Source organism: Daktulosphaira vitifoliae, unplaced genomic scaffold (genome assembly GCF_025091365.1).
Source record: "Daktulosphaira vitifoliae isolate Bord-2020 unplaced genomic scaffold, ASM2509136v1 Scaffold_4, whole genome shotgun sequence".
NCBI lineage: Eukaryota > Metazoa > Arthropoda > Insecta > Hemiptera > Phylloxeridae > Daktulosphaira > Daktulosphaira vitifoliae.
Genome location: NW_026099575.1, coordinates 18,167,012 through 18,190,513, shown reverse-complemented (window position 1 = coordinate 18,190,513; position 23,502 = coordinate 18,167,012). Strand labels below are relative to the sequence as shown.

Sequence of the window (23,502 nt, the reverse complement as noted above, 5' to 3'; positions counted from 1 at the left end):
AAAAAAAAAAAAAAAAAAAAAACACATCATAGTAAAATTAATACCTTCTCCGCTTCGCATCGAAGCTAAAAAATTTATAATAAATAATTTAGTTAATTTTTTTTGAAACATTCATCTATAAATTTTTTAATTAACTTTAAAAAACACTTAATATTATTTTTAAATAAAAGAAAAAAATTCAAAAGTCTGTAGGAGTTTATAATTATGTTTGACAGCTTATTATAATGTACCACACAATACATCATACTTATAAGACATAACGTCTAGTTTAAAATTCAAGAGCTTTAATATTAATTTGTGTTTGAAACTTTATAATAATAGTTAACTTCTAGAAGAGGTATACTTGAAATAATATTAGTTACCATTGTAAAACTTACAGTCTTTTCCTGAATTTAATAAGTGTTCTCCCAAATCGCATCCAAAAACTCTTTCTTTTAGAATTCCTGATTGTTTTAAAGTTCTTCTGGTTGGCCGTGATAGTATGAATGATCGAAAAAATGAAATTAGTTTACCATGTTTTCTGAGAAAAATTGAATACAAATTATGACTTATCAGAATTTTTTCTTTTGATTGATAGGTTAGTATACACCAGCCCAACTCACTGTAGTTGGCAGGTGTATTTCTAAAAAGTGTTGAGTGTAAAAGTTTACTGTAACCTCCAGTACTATTTAAATTATAAAATAATAAGTTATTTTAAATATAGATATTATCATTTTAAGTAAAAAATATTAGATTATTTGAAAAAAAAAATGACATTTTATGAAGAAGAAATAAGTATTACAATTTTTAGTTATATAAAAAAGTCATTAACAATAACTATTATTATAATTTATATTTAGTAATAAACTTATTTCTAAATATAAACTTACCTTAATACAGGTTTGGATGGTTCAGAAAAACATATCATTTGAGGATTAACATATAAATTTCTTGGTACTTTATCTGTAATAACTACCACACAATTAGATGGAAAAAATCCAACAAGAAACCCATGTTTCCCTCTCCACCAGGTACTATCTTCTGGTGGTGGCATATCAATAACAGATATAATATCTCCAACCTAAAATGTATAATATTTTTTCATTATTCTAATTATAAATGTGTTTATTTATCTAAAATGACTATTATTTTTTTTAATTCATAAAAATGAATAGAAAAGTTACATCAAAAGATAATTCATCTGTGGCATTCGCTGTGTATTTTCTCACAGAATAAGCAGCAGCTACAGCTGGAGTATTAATTGCACATTGATCTCCATCAGCTACTAATAAATGGTGACCACGATTATCTAATTCAAACCAACTTAATATGGGCCCACAGTTAATTAGACTACCAGTAGCTATTTGAGATAATCTTGAACAATAATTGCTCATTAAATTTTTAATATATTTCTAAAAAAATATGAAACTTATTTATTTATATTAATATAAAACACAAATAAAATCTTTTAATTAAATGAAATAAAAATACCATACATTTGGGTTTTCACAATTATTTGGAATAGATCGTAATTCAGGAAGTAAACTAAATTTTCTATCATAAACACATTTATGTAATTGGCGATCTAAAGTTTTTGCATTTTCATATGATCGTTTTAAAACCCAAACTGAACTTTGTGAATTAACTTTTATGGTAAACCAAAAATTATCATCAACAGAAATACATTTTTGAATGTCATCTTCAATAAATTCAAGCTAAAAAAAAAAGTAATTATATAGTTTCATTTTTGTTAAATATATTTAAAAATTGTAATATAATCAAAATAAAGAACTACTTTTAAAAAACCAAGATCAACATGCTCATAATGAAAATGTGCACATTCTTCAAGTTTTGGAAATCTAGATTTTCCATCTTCAACTGATGTTATAGGTAAAGTAGACATACGAATACTACTATTACTTATAAGGCTACTTCCAGAAGATCTAACTTCAGAATTCCTATTTAAGCCAGAATAATCAGTCATTTTTAATGACATTAAAATATTTTCTTATTCATCTAGGTTTCTGTAAAATTTTTATAAAATCTATTATAAACTGAATAACAAATTCAAATAATTACAATTATGTATAAGGCCAAGAATCATTTAGTGATATAATTTTTTTTAAGTTGTTGATATTATAATTATAGTTTTGATAACAAGAATATTTTAAAAATATTTTTATTTTATATAAAAATCCAAAATAGATATAGATACATTTTATAATGATAATTACAACAAATAACTGATTTATTAATATAAATATATATATACATAAACCTATTTACAATTTACCTGGTATTTATTATGCAGACTTCATTATACTCATAGGGTTGGTTAAAATAAAAAATGTATTGGTGTCTATAAAAATTATAGAATTTTTATTCACTATGTAAACTTTTTTCGACTTTTTTCCTAATGAATCACGCATTTTCCAAAATAAAAAAAAATATATTATTAAACATATAGATGTAATCAAAGCGTTGGGTAAATAAAATGGTGGACAATTTTTTTTGAAAAATTAGTTACATAAAATTAAGTGTGTAACACTAAAACAAAATAATAAAAAAATAAAAACATCATTGTAAAATTTATACCTTCTTAGCTTCATATAGAAGCTAATATACAATTCAAGTATTAAAATGTTTCCTAATTTTTTATTGTATTAACATTAGTGTTAAGAAAAGTAATCTAAAATAAAAGTATTCTTATACAAATAGTTTAATTTTTGTTCCTATATTTTTCATAAATGATGCAATTGTTATTTATTTATTCATAGAAAGTGTCCTCGAAATAGCAAAAGTAGCAAAATAAATAATACTAATAAATAGCTGTTTTAGCCTTAAAAGATTACACACATGTATGTTTTAAATTGTTGCACAATAAAAAAAATTATCAGAATAAAAATTACAGAAATAAATTAAGTTATTAATTAATGAAAATAATGCAAAGAATATAAAACAGGAAATAATTTTATTATGTAACTTAGTTCTTAGTAGTTAATTATAAAATACACTTAATAACTAATGAATAGTTAATAACTAGATACTATACAGTTTATTAAAGCAAGTAAAACCACCAATGCCATTTTAAGTCATAGACTTAAAATAAATAACTGTATAATATAAAATACCTATTCGATTTATTTTGTTTTAAAAAAAAATTGTTATACAATAAATATTAAAATAATAAAAAAAATATATATAGTTTTAACAACTTTCTGTTCTATTAATCAAATTGTGAATTTTGGTATCACGATAATGTTATCATTGTTTGTAAAATTTCTAGTTTTTTAAAGATATTACCGCGGTCTAGTAAAAAGACTTAACCACTTATATAAACTGTTACCATCATAGTTAAATTTTAACATTAGATTTGGAGAGTACGTACTAAAGATAGAACTCCAGATAAATATAGCCTTACTTTCACATATGCAGCGTTTGTTAGAACTATTTTACTACCAGATTAATAGAGGGTTCTAATAGATTAACAAGCCCAGTACAGTTATGTAGAATAAAGATGGAACTAATGGTTTATTTTACTGAACTGATTCAATCATTCATCGTTCTTCAAATTGAACAGTTCAGTGAACGAAATCACAGAATAGATTAAATGTTAGACTAAAAGTGCAATACAATGCACTATTTAATCATTATTCTATGGTGTTATTATCACTTAGATGATAATAAATCAAAATTTAATTTAAAATAAGGAAAAATATTAATGAATACTATATATATTCAGTAATACTCCAAATGATCATTTTAAATTTAAGCTTCGTGTATCTCAAGATATACGGGGCTTAAATTAAAAAGGATGCAAGAAGACACCGTCCCTTCACCTCTTACTGCATTCAATAAGGGTGCCTTATGATTTATTCGAAATTTTTATGATTGTATGAATACTTGAAACGCATAAAATCGTATTGGAGCAATATTTGTTTAATACTTTTAGCACTATAGATACAAAAATTGAACATATGCTGTGTAAAATAATCATATATTAACTAAAAATTATTAATTTTCAAACTTATAAACTAACGTATTTTTGTTTATTTTTACAAAATCAAATGTTTTTTCTGCACAATACTTCATAATTCAGATAGAAAAACTTTAAGGTATGATGAAAGAGATGAAAACTAAAATTCATTACAAAATTTGCTCCTTTTAAGTATTGGTCTTGACATACCACTAACAAACGATTTTTTACTAGCTAAAACATAGGTGCAAATTAGGGTGGCTTGGAAGGAAAAATATTATTTGTATTATACAAAATAATTTAATGAAAAGAAAATTTTAAAAATAATAAGCCTCTTCAAACATTTTATAGAAATTGCGCCTTTATGCTAAAGCAAAAATATTGGCTAACCCTTCATCGTTCATCATGAATAGTGCTGGCGCTAGATTTTACAAAATTTTAAATGAGGTAGATTCCGCCAATAAAAATTGTTACATGGTAACATACTATTTATTTTTGTCGAAGAGATTTTTTTTTTATGTATTTCCCAATCCAAAAAACAAAACCCTACACTACTGATCGGTGTCCGGGGCACAGGCTCTGTTCGCTTCGGTCTGAAATGTGAACAGTGTTTGTATATTAAACTTTTAACAATAATTAGTTCAGAACAATCCATTTTTATTTCAATAAATCGTTATGTTATGTTTACTCGAGAGAATAGTTCAACTGAATTAATTCATTCATGAACGTCACATCTCTAATGTAAACCATAGAATGTAGACATTGATTTAGAATCTTGAGAAATAAACGAATTCGGCACAAGTTCGAAATGGCATCATAAAACTAAAGACATGGATTTTATTATTTTTTAAAAGTAATTAGCAACTAAAATATAATAGATTATTGTCATTGTGGCATAATTACAGGGTCGAGCTCACAGCAAATATAATTAAACACTAAGATTTAGGTTTATTAAAAAAAAAAAATTAAATTCTGATAATTCTATAATTATTTCTGACACTTAATGCAAGAAGGACCAATATCAATAACAGAAATATTTTTTAAATTTTTAAATTATAGTAGAAAAATTATATGCCACTATGGTTTTTTTTTTTTTTTAATCTATTGTATTAATAAAGAAGTTTGTTTGTTCATATAATAATTATTTTATTCATTAATACACCAAAAAAATGTGGAGTATGTATAATAACAGAATCTTATAATAATTTGGAATATTAATTAATCATAAAATATTACATAATTATTATTTGGATATTCTATTCTTATATAGATATTCTTGGAACAATTTTATATGATGCATCAGCATAATTGACAAATAAAAATTAAATGATTATAGAAAAAATAATAATAATCTAATAATGTTTAAACTAACCATAAAAATTATTCTATGAATAAAATATGAATGTTTTAGTGTTATTTGGGTATAATCATTGAAAAAAATTGATTTTCTCAAAACAAAATGTTATGATTTCAAATAATTATTTTATAATAACAAATAATTTTGGAAAATACATATATAAAATACATAACAATATAAAAAGTAATTATAATTTTATAACAATTATTAAAATGTACACGGAAAAAAATGTTTTTTACCTGGATTAACAATTAAATTGATGATAAACTAAAAATCAATTTTTTGATTGAGAGAAACTTAAACTATGCTTATCAAATTCTAAAGGCATTATTCCAAGATTGCCATTATATCGGTTTTTCACAACCTAAAAATAAAATATTTTAAAATCACTATCTAAATTTTTGTATTACAATTTGATTATACTACAATTTTAAAAAAATTAATAACAAAAACGGAATTTTAAATAAAAGAGCTTGATAAAATTTTTAATATCTGCTGTTTAAGCACATAAGTATAGATTATACTTATAAATACATTAACCCCAAATCCATTATTTTATTTATAAGTAAAAATGTCCAGTAATTGAAGGGTTTAAATTCAATAAAAATCCTTAAATGTTATTGGCAAAGCTAGGCAAGTTAGTCATTTGTTTTATCTAACAGTTACTACTATAATATTAAATATATATAATATTACTTTAATATTAAATCTAAATATTATATAAGTTAGTTTCTGGAATTTTTTCAAATTTCTAACTTGCATCTAGTTAGAAGTTTATTTGTTGAAAATAGTAATTTAAGTTTGTCAGGCGTGGACTATCAGGGATATTTAAATGCTATAGCATGCATTTACTTCCCAGCATAATTATATCTTAATTAATCTACTTAAAATTATTCAGAATATTTAAAAACTTGTTTGTTCAAATGTAAATAATAAATTATTTACCTTAAGTTATTGATGAATGAAAAATTAGATTATACAACTGGTAATTTGATAAAATGTTCCAAGTATACAATGATCCTAATTTCTTGGAATATCAGTTATTACATTAGAACAGTGGTCGGCAACCTTTTTTAATTCTCAGGCCACATTTACAAATTAAATAGAGTTTGCGGGCCAGATAAAAAAAAAAAATTTATAATTACATTATTTAAAGATTAAGTATTCACTGATCAGACTAGAAGAAAAAATGGTAAAGAACTTTTCATTTTAAAAACTAATGATTTAATTTAATTATAGAAAATAATGAAGATAAATTTACAACTGACCAATGTAATTCAGAAATGTTGAAATATTATTTAAAAAATGAACAATGTTTTGAATCTTAATAATTTAACTGAAAAATAAGTTGAAGTTTTTCTTAAAATAAGTTTGTCAAGCTTAGAGTTGACATATTCAATTTCTAGAAAAATTAAATTAATTTCCAAAATAACATAAACTAAATCAAATTATTCCTTTTAAATGAAGTGTATAAAAAATATTTTACATAATAACTTTGTTGCTTAGATTCAAAATATTTGTGCGGACCTCCAGCTATAATTGAATCGGAAAGGCCCTTATCTACAATTGGACAAAAATTTCATACTAAAAGAAACAGATTGAATCCAAAACGTATAAAAATGCTAATTTTTTTTTAAATAATAATATGTTAACTACTAGTGATTGATTATAAATAATCACAATTAGTCATATGTATTAAATGATACTTAATTATAAATATTTATTTATTATTAAGTACTTAATAAATATATATTTAAAAGAAAAAATTGATTTTTATAACACTAAAGGATTTTTTTAAATTAAAACTTCTTAGTATTTTTGAGCAAGTATTAGATTCATTAAGTTAATAATTAAATATTTTCAAACGGTTCAATATTTAATAATACTACTTAGGACATATAAGTGATAGGTACTTAAAATATAAAATTTAAAAATAAATTGAAATAAAAGACTATAAAAAACATATATTCGAAAGTTTGAGCTTGAACTTCAAGTAAAAAACGAATTTGAATTTTTTTTTTATTCTTAACATGTTTAACTCCTTACTTGCTAGAAAAAATTATGATAAAATTTATAGAATTCTAAACAACTAAAAACATGATTATTACAAAAAGCATTTTAGATTCACACCGCGATGTGTGTATGCAGTTCTAGAATAATTTGATGTCACAACATTATAAATAATATAGGTGAACGGGTTAATACTACCACAACAATTCAGAATTGTATCACAAAATTTAAAAATTCTCAATATTAATTATTAGTTATTAGAGAGGTAAACATAAACTACCCATGCACTTAGACCTGTAGGTATGAATGTGCAATATTAATTATTAATACATTACAACTAGTTATTTTTATTTTTAATAAGTTAAATAATGATTATGTACATATTCAACTTAATAAGTTAGAAAGTCATTATGTCTTAAAACTAACTAGTTAAAATGTTACTTAAATATTAACTTTGTAACTAGTCAGGGCCTAGCTTTGGTTATTGCGTATATAATAGATTAAGTATGGTCAAGCTATAAAAATATTTTTAGGCTATCAAATGTTGAGATTTTAATTCTTATATAATCTGAGACTATAGGATTAGTTATTTAAAATTGATTACAAGTATAATTTTAGTGGAATTAAAAAAATATTAATGAATATTTTTATACTTAAACAACTAATGTTTAATTATTGATACATTTTTTCTTATTATATATGCAAAGTGAAACACATTTCATTAACAACTCTTATAACTTTTGATCCAATGATCATTTAGTTAAAATTTATTTTAAAACAATTATTACCTTCTTATGCTATGTTTAAAGCATATTTTTTATTATTTAGCACAATTAAAAAATTAGTTTTGAAATGGCCATTTTTTTACATACAATTTTTATGAGCTAATAATTTTTAAGACAAATACTCATTGAGTTACAAGCATTTTAATACATAGAGTAAGTATGTAGTAGAGGTGGGTATGCGTTATAAATATATAGCCTGCATCCACCCTTACTATATATCCACTCTATGTATTAAATAAAATGCTTGTAACTCAATGAGTATTTGTCCCAAAATTGTTATTGCCCAATCAAATATTTTGTAAGAAAAATGCTAAAATAATAACAGTTTCAAAATTATGAAAAAATAAAAATATTATTTATTTATGAAAATTAATATAAATATATGCTATAATTAAAGTATAAGAAGTCAATAATTATTTTTAAAAATATTCAACATAATTACTGTATTAAACGTTATTAGAGTTATCAGTTAGATCTGAATCACTCTTATATATTAGAACTCTTATACTAATAAAATATTTTTATACTTGTAAATATTTTTTTATCTGTAAGGATTCCAGAGTTTTATTCTGTATTATTAATATGTTATCAGCTTCTTGAGTTGCCTTAGCAGTACCAAAAATTGAACTTATAGATAATTGTTCAACATCTTTTTCCTTTCTAGGATGTATTACTAATGTTACATGACAATTTGTGTAAGTAGCAAAATTACGAAATTCTGCTATAACAGTATCCTGTTGCCAGAAACGTTCTGATCCCATGTTATACTTAGAACCAATACCCATCATAAATTGTACATTGTCAATGACAACATGGCCAATATCATATACATAAGCAGCATTTAAAACAGCCTTAAAATAATTTAAGTAAATTAAGTATTAATTTTATTTAATAATCAAATCAATTATGTAACAACTTACATCCATGACAGTATTTAAAGGTTGTGACCCATGAAATGTCATAAAATATAATGGTAACTTTTCAAATTCATCAGCTAATGCATCAAACAAATTCAAATTCAAGTGAATAGGTTCTTTTGCAAACTGTTGAAGCATAATTTTTCCCAATCTTTGATTTCTTATCTCAAAACTACCCCATAATGTTGGTAGCTATATAAATTAAATGATAATGCTTAGAATCTTTACAATGAGTACAGTACTATGCTAAATATAATAAATTCCATATTATTATTTAATTCTATGAACATTATATCAATGTTGATTTCCAAAAATAAAAAACTGAAATTTAATATCTTTAATTTAAAACATATTTTGATTAATCATGAAGATGGACATTTTTAAGTTTATACTTTAGTTGTACTTTTAGTAATGTCTAGCGCTACGTAAACAATAGCTGATCAAATATTAAAAAAATATAATACATTAAATAATATTATTGACAATGAATATAACCCTTTTTTTCTATCTAAAAAATGATGATTAAAGTTTTATTTCAAAATTGAATTTCATTAAATATAATTACTCCTTGTTTTGTTAAATCTAATGAATATTCACTAATAAATGTGGTTTTTCCGGATCCTGTTGGTCCAGTTAATATTGTGAGTTCGCCACGACGATGACCTCCAAGTGTTTTATTTAAAATGGGAAAGTTAGACCACTTTATGCCTAGAGCCTAAAAAAATACGTACATTAACTACTTTTATTCAAAATATATTTGAAATTATTTAAATTATACTTTATCATGATTTTGTAATTCAGCAAATACTTCTTTACGTATAGTTGAAAAATTAATGATACTAGGATGAACCATTTTATCAGCAGTTTTAATTATTTTTTCAATATTTAGATCTTGTTTAAATGCAATATAGGGCGAGGGTTGATCATTTACAGGTCTTATAAAATAACAACGAGATTCTACAAATTTTTTAGCAAAAGTTCTTGCAGAATTCCATGCAATTTGATCATTTTCAAACCAAAGTATCAACTTATTATAATTTTCTAATGATGGTAACAATTCTTGAGGTAATTTTCTTAAACCTTAACATATTATAATGAAAATTATCTATATAAACTTAAAAATACAGTATTTAATATTTAAAACACCAAAGGTTATAAGTTGTTATCATAAGATTAACTAGGGGAGTGCAAGGAGGATAATGCAAAAATTAAAAGATTGCCTTACCCTTTTATATTTTAGTTTAAAATAAAATTTAAAAAATTAAAATATCTTTATTTTTATTACAGATCAGGTAAACTTTAAATAAATCAAATTTTAATTTGTATATTTTTATAAAAAAATCATTAACAAAATAATGAGGGATTTTTAAAAATCACAATGTATATTTACATATTTAAAACATACTCTAGGGATGTGATCTCACAGTTTTGTAAAAGACCTTTTAACCACCCCTAGAAATTTTGATTAGTCGCACCTATGACTTATAAAATACTTGGTTACCAATTGATATCAAATTTTATATACCTGAAAAGCTTATAAAATAATAACATCTAATATGAAAATTTAGTTCAAAATATTGCATATCAAAATAATAGTAACTTAAATTGTCAGATTTTTCCATTATTGAAAATAAGAAACATCAACTGTCAAGTAAAAGGAGTTTATAAATTTAGATTTAACACTCCAAAAATATTTGCCTTGTTTAAGAATATTGCATATCATGCCACTACTGTAAAATTTGGTTTTTGAGTAGTTTCTATTTTATCTGATTAATAATATTTAATGTCAGTTATTTATAATCAATTAAATACAATAAATATAACATAATATTTTACACATAAGTTTGATACATAGCAAGTAACCGAATGATGAAGTTAAGATTACTAACCATATTTAAATGGGTCTATAAATATTTTATGATCATTAAATAAATTCTATTTAACATAAAATAATAATACCATGAGGTAGACAAATAACATGATGAGGTAATTTATGAGCTGCTAAGACTAGGAAACTCTTAAAATCATTAACAACAATTGCACTTTCATTTCTATTTACTAAAGATGGAGGAACTTGGGCAATACCCCAACATTCATCAAAAGGTTCTGTTATATCTGTTTGATTATTTTGTACATCAATTTTTTTGTAGCCAACAACTTTTTTTCTATCTAACATAAGAGTTAGATACAGTACATTATTTTCATTATGGTATAAACCTGGAATACGATCTATACCTGGTATTTTTAACCCCTATTAATAGTTACAAATAGAAAATTAAGTTAAATATGAAAATATCCTTAACTAATTATAAAAAGTACCTCAACATCTAAGGCTTTTAAGATACTTTTTTTAGTTCCGACTGATAGAGCACTGAAATGTATTAAAGTATTTGATATTTTTTTGAAATATTGTTCTGCTTCAAATATTTTGGGAGTAGGAATGAAATTAGCTTTAGAATTTTTATGAGATTGCAAGTATTCTTCACAGGAAGACCATTCTCCAACTCTCATACAATGTGTACATATAAACCTACCTAAATATAACTATCATAAGAATAATATGTTAAGGTATTTTATCAAAACAATGTTTACCTGTTATTTTATTAACATATAATTTTTTATTGTTGCAATATAAACACTCAATTAAAAGACAGGCAAATTTATTTTCATGATATATTTTTAAATTTTCAATTGATTTTGTAATATTCAATTCTCCCATATTATTAGAATTTATTGTACTAATATGAGAAATATTTTTATGAAGCCTTAGAAATATATTTTTTTTTATAAATTGATTTATTCTAAAGTGTTTGAGTAAATTACAATTATACGTGTTAAAGATCTTCATAATTTTCATATTAAAATATTACGACGTGAAGACTAGCTTTTAGACTTTTTAAGTTCAGAATAAATTACTTTATTCCGATTATATAATATATAATATTTCACTTTACATTACAAACTATAGGAAACTTATACATTCAGAACAATCATAAGATTACGTTTGAAATATGTAATAATGATATCATAAAATTAGTTCGAATTCGATTAATATAATTAAATACTTTATTTCATAAACGATTTCTACATTCGAAAAATGTTTTAACCGACACTACATACATTAGTTGATGGCTATACGAATCAAAAAAATGCTTATCAGCATTTAAAATATACGAAATAGTTTATCATGGAACAATATCTAATAGGAATGATATTTAGAAAAAAATTATTTAAAAAGAATTATAAGTGATAGTCATATAAGTTATAAGTAATGGTATTTTTCAGAACCGTAATACTTTAAAAAACATCTCCGAGAGCAGTATTTTAATAATAATATTTACAAGGAAAATATTTTTTTAAGAAATTATTTTGAAGGAACTGTACATACACTGATAGAAAAGGAAAATATTAATCTGTTAAATATACTTTCAAAACGGGAAAATAAAATTCAGGATTGTTCGGGCCTGAAAAATATAATCCAGTACCGTACTGACCTAAAAAATATAAATAATTAAATGATAATAGACTACAATTATTATCTATAAATTAAAATTAGCCCTTTTTATAAAAGCATATAATGAACTGAATAAACTTAATTATATAATGGGCAAAAATTAGCCTTTTTCTTACAATAAAAATTGATGAGCCAATTACAGACTTAAGGTTCAGAACATTATATTGCTTGTAACTCAATAAGTACTTCAAGTTGTTACTTAAAATTAAAAATAACCTTTTCTTTTTAGCTTCAATGCGTAAACGCCAGACACTTCTCTCCACTTCAACCACCCGCGCTTAATTCTGTGTCTTATATCCTCGACAATACAACCGCTCTTTTGCACAACTGATCCTAAATACTTAAAACTTTCCACCTCTCCAATCACGTTCTCGCCTATTGTCACTGGTCTCCTTATTTCACCTACCTCGTGTTCTCCTTTATCAAACTCTTACTTTATATACTCTGTCTTACTCCTACTTAATCTTAAAACCTTTTCTTCAAGAGCTGATCTCCACACCTCTAGCCTTTGAAAATAGCTACGGAATGCTATTTTTTTTGTGAAAATTCTCGATTTTATTTTTTACATTTTTAACTTTATAATGCTATAACTTATTGAAAAGTGTACGGATTAAAACAATTTTTTTATGAGAAATAATATTTATATCCCTTTTTCATTCGACACATTTTATCTTAATCAAGATATTAATAAGGAAATAGCAGATCATGTAGCTTTTGGAAATAATTGACCAATTTCTTAAAATTAAACACTACCTAAAGATTTGCATCGAAGCGTTTCTTATGATATTGATTTTAATCACTGTCAGATATCACTATACTTGACCCAACTATGACACGTCACCACTGTGTCACGAATCTTCTGTGCTGGTTGTTTTTTATTTATTTATTTTAAAATACCTTATAAAGGTTTTCCATAGTAATGAGTCCACTAATAAATATAAAATTTAAATGAATTTAACTTACATTAGATATAAATTTATACTTATTTTAAAAATTTTGCCTCTTTAAAATTAAGAAAAAATTTTTTGAAAACTTGAAAATTTCTATAAAAAGTAGAACTTTTTCAAGTTAATTTTTGAAAATCTGTGTCTTTTAAATATATATCACAATAAAGCTTATATTATGTACTTGAAGTACAAAAACAAAATCTGTACCGACGACCTATTTTCTATGTGCAAATGGCAGTCGAATTAGAATAAAAAATAGGAGTTCCTTTTTGCTTTTGGAATAATTGACCAATTTCTTAAAATTAAACACTATCTACAGATTTGCATCGGAGCGTTTCTTACAATAGTGATTTTAGTCATTGTCAAATATCATCTATATTTGTCCCAACTATGCCACGTCTATACTGTCCCACGACTCCACTGTGCTACCATTTTTTTTTTTTTTTTGAACTTGTAGTACATAAAATAAGCTTTATTTTAACATATATTTAAAAGACGCAATATTCCCGGAATATTTTCAAAAGTTAAGTTGATAAAGTTTTACTTTTTATACAAGTTTTCAAAAATTCAAAAAAGCTTTTTTAACTTTGAAGAGGCAAAATAATCAAAATAAGTATAAATTTATATTTTATGTAAGTTAGATTCATGTAAATTTTATATTTATTATCGGACTTATTATAGTCCAATACTGATGAGCTATACAGGTTTCCATCCTCTCATACAAGAATTATGTTTCTGTTAACTATTATTGTTCCTCTTAATTAAACGTTAAACTAAATTTTAAAGTAAATAATTAAAGAAATATTTAGTTACAATGTTACATATTTGATAAATATCAATGAGAGTAATTAAATAATAAAATAATTAGTATTAATTTGTTTAATGTGGCAGAGTTCGCGAAAAAGTCTAAATATATCTACTGCTTTACTAATGTTACTTCTGTAATATGTTGCCGTTGGATAATAAACACTTCTTTATTATCATTATTACTAATGCATACGCAGGTCGTTGGACCTATATTAGTATGTCTTTCATGTAATAATTATCATCACAATGATTTCATAAACATATAGGATGTTTTTGCGCCCTCAGTAAACTGCCCAGAAGTCACATCGTGCAACATACCTCTTCACTTTAACGACACAAAAAGAAATGGGTATGTTTTTTAAGAGACGTTTGATCATGACATAGCGAAAGAATATTATAACAACAAAATTAATGATGAAAATTATAATGGGACGTTACGTGTGAACGATTTTCATTTGGTAGATTTAGTCCGTGAAGTTCAAGGGTAAGACGCCTTTTCGGCGAGTTCATAATAAATTATCGACATTATACTACACGACTTGATATTGTCCTAAAGGAAACTGTCCAAATTGTGACTTATAAATGTCCTTAAATAAAAGGATCTACGCCTAAAAAAAGACTAATCGATTTATTTTTTGCGCACATTTAAATCTGGGTCGATTTTAATGGCATAGTGCATCACGAATTCTTGCCACGAGGTCAAATGGTCAATAAGGAGTACTAAATACAAGTTCAACGTCGTTTGCACGAAGCAATCCGAAAAACGACCGGATTTGTGGCAAAATAATTCATGGCTAATGCACCTGCTTACACTTTATTGCTTGTTTGTAAATGTTTGGCCAATAACAATATTGTAACGATGTCTCAGCTTCCATATTCACCTGACATGACTACATGTAATTCTTTGCCATTTCCAAAAATAAAGAAAACCTTATAGGGCAATTTTTTTACAAGTATAGATAACATTAAAGGTGCATCGCTGAATGACCTGAAGGCTATCCCAAATATGGAGTTTGAGAAGTGTTTCGAGGATTGGAAGAAGCGTTGTCTCAAGTGCATAATATCTAATGAAGACTTTTTTGAAGGCCACAATATTAATGTAGACGAATAAATAAATATTTTTTTACAAAATATCGAAAATTCCCGTTATTTTAGGATAACTTAATGAATAAAGTGAAGAAGGTATTTAACTGATATCATGTGATATGATATGATACCAACTTAAAATAAATCCCACGACCTTTGACAATAAAATTAGTTCCTATACAAATCGTTAAATTTTTTTTTAATTACTTCAATTTCTTACATGCAAATATATTGTTTTTTTTTATTATACTTAGTGTGACAAAAACAAAAATAAATAAATAGTAAAAAAAAATCTATGTTTTCAGGAATTAATCAATTCTTTGTCAAATATACAAATTCAGGGATATAATCGTACCGACTGTATCGAACAGAAAAAATGGATACTTATTGACCATCACTAATTCGATTTTGTTATAATAAATTATTATTTTATAATATATATGTTAGTGGCTCTAGCAAAAAGGTCGAAGTATTAGGATAATAAGAAAATAATACTTCCTTATTATTATTTTTTTTCTCATCAGTTACTTTTAAACAATTCGATTTTATGTCACCCAAAATGGATAAATACACCTCAATGTTAACTTTATCCAAAAACAAATTCATAGAATAGATAAAATCTCTTCTGTGACGGAATATTTAATGTCATTTTATACTAAGAGCCTAGACTGAAAATAGTATTAAACCTAAATGAAACCTTCGTGGTGAGTAGTAATATTGCAACTATTATATAAAATTATCAATGTAAGCTATGATTTCTAATTGTTATTTGTTTAATGTTTTGTACATAAAGAACTAGTTTCTTCGAAATTTTTATCATTAAATTGTAGTGATGACCATTAATGAAGAGTATTTAAAAAACAAACTAATAAATAATCTGGATGCATTTTATGTGGTAAGTTAAAATACTTTATATTATAATGTACAACTGAAATTTTTATGATAAAAAAAATTATGTTTATGAAATAGTAAGATTTTATGGTTCTATTAAAATTTTTTGTATTATTAATCATTATCATTCTTCTACACTTGAATTTAAATAAACAATTATCTTTATTTCAATAGTTCTATACTATTATTTTTTTTGAATAAATAATTACAAAATTTAAATAAATTGACAGTCAATATTTTAAATGAAGAACTCAAATATTGTTTCGTATTTTAAGGCCATTGATATAGAATAGTTACTGAATACTGTATAAAGAGTGCTTGTAGTATAGCTAAGCTCAACATATTTTTGGTCAATCCATAATCTGAAATTAATTTATTCAGTTTATGGATTAGATCTGTCTGTAATCCAGATTACTAATTATTAATATTATTTATTTTGATACAGTTGGTAGTATTGAAATAATATTACATAAAATCTTTTAATTAAAATTACTTCAATTCAAAAGTCAGATTAAAGTGGACTGACAGTATTTTTCATTCTGGAATAGTAATTCCAATACGGAAAAATTCAGATTTTGTACTCAACTATAGTCTGCAAAAGCTATATTTTTTAATAAAGATACAACAGTTCTATTAAAGATATTTTTTTTTAATTTTACCTTAAGTTACAAAATTAAAAAAAATAAAAGTGAAGAAATTGTTTTGAGTCATTTTTTCAGCAGTTTTTACATGCAAGTTTTGATTAAATTATTTTTGATTATATATTTGGTAAACTATTACCTATGGTTTAATTATAAAAAAAAACTAACTCAATTAAATTATAATGCTGTTAAGCTTATGGTGAAAAAAAAAACCTTCTCATGCCATTCACCATATAAAATTGATAAATGTAGAAACATTTAGGAAAATAATAACCTTTTTTATTAATTGAGAAATTTTGCAATCGAATAAAAAATTAACTACGTTTTAATTTTGCTAAATTTAGTTTAGAACACCAGACTGAAATGGTGATAACATAAAATATTTACCTTAATGTCTTTAGTTTAAATTTAAAAATGTATAATCTTGAAAACTTAAATCTTTGGTCCTAAAGGGGAAAAAACAGTTAATTTCTTACAGTTATTAGTATGGTTTTTTTGCATTTTTTGATCTAGGTAATAAGTTTTTAGTAATCAGTCTATTAAGAATAAAATCTGGATCAATGTTTGTTATAATGTGATCCATAAAAATTTCAAAAATAATTTAAATACATTTAGTATTAAATGGCGCAATAAGACAGTTTTGTATTATTATTATTATTCAGTTTAATTTACATTTCTACATTCCAAACAAATGTAGTTTAGCAGCTTCCACACGATTTTTCAATTTTTTTAATGGGTAAAGGTTTTTACGAGTATTATTAAGAACCCCTGAGTATTATGTAATTGCGTAAATATAGAATAAATGATCGTTTGACTGTTGTAGGACACAGGAATGTGCTGACCAAGTGACTTCGGGCAACGAACATCATTCTTATCAGTATTCCGCTTAAGTCGAAAATTTTTCAAATGTCCACAAAAGTGCTGTTTTTAATTGAATTTGAGGTTATACGTTTATACATATGAGTACACCTTTAAAATATATCTTTATAATGTTTAAACGTATTCGATTCAATAAGCAATTGGAATGCTGATAAGAACGAAGTTCGTATTCTCTAAAGCCGTAGTTATACCACCAAAGATCTCATCATGATTTGAGATAATATTTAAAACCGTGGTTTCCATTAAACGTTTTTATCAGGATACGCACTTCATTAATATTTTTCATAATATAGTTTTTATCAACTATTAAAGAAAAATGTTTAAATTGATAAGTATCTTTAGCTAAGATTTTAATTTTGGAAATTTGCATTCCCTGTACTCTTCGTAGTGACTTACCAGTTTACATTTTCAAAATAATATGCAACTTACAGACAAATATTAGTTAAAACAAATTTTGGGGTCTTCTACACTTGCCAACTCTGGTGACGTCTCTTAACTATTTTTACCGTCATTTTATTTATGCATGTTGGTATTCACTGTAAAAAACAAATCGATTAAAAAAATTGAAAAAATCATATTGGAACCAAACTACTTTTATTCCAAAAAATAATTTTTTAACATTAATTTTAAGGATTTTTTTAAATTAATACATTTTAAAACATTATTTAATGTTTTAACCGCAAAAAGTCCCAAATTAGCGCCTCTAGAGAGCACTTGAAGAACTATACATAACGTTCGCTTATGACTGAATTCGTTTTCGATAGTGATAGGAGTAATACTATTATTGTTTGTTATCACAGTATTTTTAATAATATTAATTTTTGAGTCCTGTGTTTACACTTTTTAAACTTAGAATTTTTAGTCACTCATTTAAAAAACGCTAAACATTATTTAGCTAGTGTTCATCCGAAATTTTAGTTTTATTGGTTTAAATATTTAAAATTTTGAGTGTTAATACAATAATATATAAGTATAAAAAAAATTATAATTATTCTATTTTTTGTTAAAATGCAGTCTGAGAAGCCTAAAGAGTTTACATCTAGTTTATTAGTGATAATCTTAGATGTTAATCCTGCTCAAGATATTTTGCTTAATAGTGAAATTAAATTATCATCCATACTTAGTTCAGTAGTAGCTTTTGCAAATTCTCACCTTATGCTCCGTACTCATAACAAAGTTGCTGTTCTTGCATCAGATCCTAATAGTTGTGATTTTATATACTCAGATCAAGATGAACTCGATTTCAAAAAAAAAACGATTAGTAGTTGTAAAATGGGCGGAAGTCAATATGAATTATTTAGTCACATTGATCGTTCTATTAAATTTAATATAATGAAATTTTTAAGAGATGCTTCTGAAGTATTTCATATGTCTAGAGATACTGTTTTTGGAGCATCATGTGCTAAAGCACTCTGTTATATCAATAGATTACAAAATAATTTAATTCCTGGTGAAATTATGAATTCAAGGATTTTAATTATAACAGGGTGTGATAATGAAGGAGATAAATATATTCGCTGTATGAATACATTTTTTACTGCTCAGAAACAAAATGTAGCTATAGATGCTTGTAGTCTTACTCATGATGTCACATTATTGAAACAAGCATGCTACATTACAGAAGGTTCCTATTTCAGAATGCCAAAACTTGAAGGTCTCTTATTGTATTTGCAATGGATATTTTTAACAGAACCAACTTCTAGAAAAAAATTAGTCATACCATTAGCCCCTCAAATGGATTTCCGTCCATTTTGTTTTTGTCATGGAAATTTAACTGCAATTGGATTTGTATGCTCATTATGTCTAACTATTTACTGTAAAATCAGTCCTATATGCACAACTTGTGAAGCTGTATTTAAAGTGCGCTCTACATTGCCACTTAAACCCAAAAAAAAGAAAACTAAACAATCTTCAGGAACTCCTAGTTAACAATGTACATTTATGTTTTTCTGTAACTTTTTTTCATGTGTTAAATTTTTATATTCAAAAGAGCAAATTTCAATTTTTATTTATTATAGTCTTTTATTTTTTTATTTTTATTGGTATTCTAATCAGAACAGTTATCATTTTTTGTTAAAACTATATACAATTTAAGAAACTTAATCTAATTAAAAGGTTTTTAATATTTAAAATTCAATTAAAAAATATTGGCCTTTATTAGATAATTTATTCTATTTTAAAACAAAAGAGGAATATAAATGATAATGAGTTAATAAAAAAGATATTTTCAGAGATATTCTTGTGGTTGTTAACTTCATAATTAAAAATATATTGACAATTACTTATCTATCAATTTCTTTAGAATTACTAATTTCAACTTATATCATTTCTATTCCTCTTTGTTTAAGGATGATTTTATAACTATTGTATTCTTATTAGATGTCTTAGAACTATAATATTAATTTAATTAAATTTGTTTATCAGTTTTAGTAAAAAAAATTTTTAATTGATATTGGGTAAAATTTATTTATTTTTTTCCATCAACTAATTAATTTAGTTCGTCCCTCACTTTGAATAGTATTTGTTATTATAACCATACTTCTATTAAGGCAATTTAATTTTATGGAAAATCTGTAAAATGGAGCTATTAAATTAGTTATTGAAAATAACTTGAATAACTGCCTATATTAACTCTTAAAGTTAAATATCATGTTAAAATATTTAAAGAAAAAAAATGTAGTTATCGTTTTTTTTTTCCAGAAACGATTTTTGTGAACAAGTTTCATTTTTTTATGGTTTTTGCTGTACTAAAATTAGTCATGAGTTACAATCACTTGTTGAATTTATACCAAAATAGAATATTAGACAACACCTATGTTTTTATGATTGCTTTACTTTTTCGTTGGCTTGTAAGCATACATGGGTATTCAGGAAAATCAAAACCCCCCATGTACGGTGATTATGAAGCTCAACGACATTGGATGGAAATCACGGTGTCATTACCAATAAATCAATGGTATTTCAACTCATCTGACAATGACCTGTTGTATTGGGGCTTAGATTATCCACCTATTACTGCATATCACAGTTATATTAATGGTTTATTATTTAAAAAAATTCTTCCTGAATCTGTACTTCTAAACTCATCAAGAGGTTTTGAGTCTGAAGCTCACAAGTTATTAATGAGATGTTCTGTTCTTTTAGTCGATATTCTGATATTTATACCTGCTGTATACTGTTTCTTCAATCAATTATTTAAAATTAAAAATAATAAACAGATTAATAAAATCATGGCAGTTATGTTGGTTTTGCTGTACCCAGGACTTATACTTATCGATCATGGCCATTTTCAATATAATTGTGTGTCTCTAGGCTTATTTATAGCTAGTGTAACAAGTCTTTATGCTAATAAAAATATTTTTAGTTGTGTTTTTTTCTGTATGGCTATTAGTTATAAGCAGATGGAGTTATATCATGCTGTGCCTTTTTTTTTCTATTATATAGGAATAGTAGTAGAAAGTTATAAAAAACATAAACTTAGTGTTGCATTAAATATCTTTTCTGTTTTATGTATTAGTGTAATTTTAACTTTTATGATAACATGGGCACCTTTTATAACAAATCCTAGCCAACTATTTCAAGTAATACATAGAATTTTTCCATTAGAGCGAGGGATTTTTGAAGATAAAGTTTCTAATGTGTGGTGTATTGTAAATATTTTTTATAAATTAAAAAATGTAAACAAACAATTAATAGTAATAATTTGTTTATTATCAACATTAGTTTCTGTTTTGCCATCATGTTTAAATCTTTTAAAATATCCTACTAAAGATAAATTTTTACTTTCCTTAATTAATTGCTCTTTTTCATTTTTTTTGTTTTCTTTTCAAGTTCATGAAAAAAGTATTCTTCTTGTAGCTATTCCAATATTATTGTATGCTCCTTATAATACTTTTATATGTACTTGGATTGCCATAATAACATCATTTAGTATGTTACCACTTTATATAAAAGATGATTTAATGATTCCATTTATTTCATTATCTATAATTTATTTTATTTTCTGCAAAAAAATTATTTTATTAAAAGAAGAAAATGTTTCAAAATTAAGTAAGCTACGAAATTTTTCATTAACTGGGTGTGTAATTTTAACATTAATTTGCTTAATAATATCCCCTCCTAAGAAATATCCATATTTATGGCCATTACTTATTTCTATTTATAGCTGTATACATTTTATTTGTTTTTGGTTATATTTTAACTATCAACAGTTAATACTTTATATTCCTAAAAAAAAATTGTACTAATTTCTTTTTCTATTATTTCTTTTTTTTTTTGTGAAATTTTGCTTGAAAAAAATAATGTAATCCATTTTATTTTACTTTTAAAAGAATTATTTTGTTTTATTTATTTAGAAATATTGTGTAATTAATTTTTATTTGTATTTTACCATTTTTATTATCATACTTAGAAATTATGAATAAAATAATATGTTACGGAAAAATGAAATAAATTTGATAACTTTTTTTAAATTATATTCTTACTGATTTACTGGTGTGTTTGTAGTAAATGTTTTGAGAAATTATTTAAATGTTTGCAATTGAAGAAAAATTGTATCTATTTGCCATTAAATTGTGTAAAAATTGTCTAGGGAATTAACTAATTTTGATTATAGTTCACAATGGTAATAGTTTTGTTAATTGAATAAAAATACTGATGAAGTTCTTAATTTTATACTATTACTATTGTGAGGTTCTCTCTAGAGGACTTTTTGAAAACAGTAAAAATATTTCTCATGTAAATATGATATTATAAATCATGTATCTGTATAGGACAAAATCCTGAAATTGTCATTTATCTTTATTATTAATAGAGGAAGTAATAATGTAAATTTACCCATTTTTTAAGAACGGTATGCCAAAATCTCTGACATTGTAGATATGTGATTTAGTGAACGCCTACTGAGCATATAATTTAAGGGTTTTATTATGTTCTCTACCAATATAAAACTTTTTACAGAGTTAGTATATCTTTGTTCCATTGTTCCACAAATGCACTAGAAGGAAAAGTGATAATTTATTTAAATTTTGTTTAAAAACCTCATGCTATAGAAATTAACATAAATTTTTTTTGTAATTTTTTGCAAATCAACAACTATGTTACCTATTTAGGTAAAAATTATAATGTATTCCATGTTGGCAATTGTGTTATAAATAATTACAACAGAGATACAATTCTTTGGACTTATTCAGACCAAAGGTGTTTTAAAGTTTTTAGAGGAAGGTTTTAAGTAATAATGCATCATAAATTATATACTTACCATATTTTATTTTAACATACATCCTTATAATTTTTAATAAAAAAATATAAATAAATTTTGATTGTTAAATTTAATATTTACTGTTAAAAAATGAACATTATATAATATTTTCCCATAAATCTAAAAATTTCTACTTTATATAATATATTTTTTTTTAGTCTGTTCATGATGAATCTGATGGATGTGGTGCTAAGTTTAATGTAATTATTGTGTCTGATAAATTTGTTGGAAAAACATTACTTCAACGACATCGGTAAGTTCTTTAAAACTGTGCAACTACTGCTTTTCAGTTTAATATGTTTTTACTTTTTAGTATGGTAAATGAAATACTTACAGAGGAATTAAAAGAAATTCATGCATTTTCACAAAAAACTTTAACCATTGAGCAGTGGAACAATATTAATAAAAACTAGTTATATTTAGAAAATTAATATTTTAATAATTTCAAATAAA

At 24.3% G+C, this 23,502-nt stretch overlaps 5 protein-coding genes across 12 annotated transcripts in view; 3 read left to right on the top strand and 2 right to left on the bottom strand.

Annotated features, from left to right (window-relative positions):
• The window catches only part of LOC126904974 (GTPase-activating protein CdGAPr), an 11,190-nt gene extending 8,798 nt beyond the window's left edge, over positions 1–2,392 (bottom strand). The window contains exons 1-6 of the mRNA XM_050684377.1: positions 2,273–2,392; positions 1,775–2,003; positions 1,476–1,694; positions 1,164–1,391; positions 870–1,060; positions 378–520 (exon numbers count right to left, since the gene is read on the bottom strand). Of these exons, the coding sequence (XP_050540334.1) occupies positions 378–520; positions 870–1,060; positions 1,164–1,391; positions 1,476–1,694; positions 1,775–1,975 (982 nt within the window). The 5' untranslated portion in view covers positions 1,976–2,003; positions 2,273–2,392. The remainder of the gene's footprint in view (positions 1–377; positions 521–869; positions 1,061–1,163; positions 1,392–1,475; positions 1,695–1,774; positions 2,004–2,272) is intronic.
• LOC126905556 (mitochondrial DNA helicase) lies at positions 2,287–18,351 on the bottom strand. 8 transcript variants are annotated; one of them, XR_007704038.1, is made up of 10 exons: positions 11,617–12,154; positions 11,344–11,558; positions 10,984–11,275; positions 9,803–10,104; positions 9,590–9,739; positions 9,028–9,216; positions 8,635–8,958; positions 5,552–5,676; positions 4,346–4,548; positions 4,025–4,189 (listed from the first exon to the last, which is right to left on the bottom strand). XR_007704038.1 is itself a non-coding variant. In XM_050685373.1 (9 exons), the coding sequence occupies exons 1-8, from the start codon at positions 11,879–11,881 to the stop codon at positions 5,587–5,589; spliced, it is 1,827 nt and encodes a 608-aa protein (XP_050541330.1). In that variant the 5' UTR covers positions 11,882–12,154; the 3' UTR covers positions 2,287–2,392; positions 5,552–5,586. The 8 variants fall into 8 exon arrangements, 7 of the variants coding, with proteins under 7 accessions (XP_050541330.1, XP_050541328.1, XP_050541327.1 ...); XM_050685373.1 differs by lacking the exons at positions 4,025–4,189; positions 4,346–4,548 and adding an exon at positions 2,287–2,392; XM_050685371.1 differs by lacking the exon at positions 4,025–4,189 and having other exon boundaries at positions 4,227–4,548.
• Positions 16,172–22,051, top strand: LOC126905557 (dolichyl pyrophosphate Man9GlcNAc2 alpha-1,3-glucosyltransferase). Its single transcript, XM_050685378.1, has 2 exons — positions 16,172–16,273; positions 20,490–22,051. The coding sequence occupies exon 2, from the start codon at positions 20,522–20,524 to the stop codon at positions 22,034–22,036; it is 1,515 nt and encodes a 504-aa protein (XP_050541335.1). The 5' UTR covers positions 16,172–16,273; positions 20,490–20,521; the 3' UTR covers positions 22,037–22,051.
• Positions 16,172–23,502, top strand: LOC126905564 (bolA-like protein 2). Its single transcript, XM_050685386.1, has 3 exons — positions 16,172–16,273; positions 23,208–23,302; positions 23,363–23,502. The coding sequence occupies exons 1-3, from the start codon at positions 16,211–16,213 to the stop codon at positions 23,460–23,462; spliced, it is 258 nt and encodes an 85-aa protein (XP_050541343.1). The 5' UTR covers positions 16,172–16,210; the 3' UTR covers positions 23,463–23,502.
• On the top strand, positions 18,713–19,797 carry LOC126905560 (general transcription factor IIH subunit 3). Its single transcript, XM_050685381.1, has one exon. It carries the CDS (start codon positions 18,798–18,800, stop codon positions 19,716–19,718), a length of 921 nt encoding a protein of 306 aa, XP_050541338.1. The 5' UTR covers positions 18,713–18,797; the 3' UTR covers positions 19,719–19,797.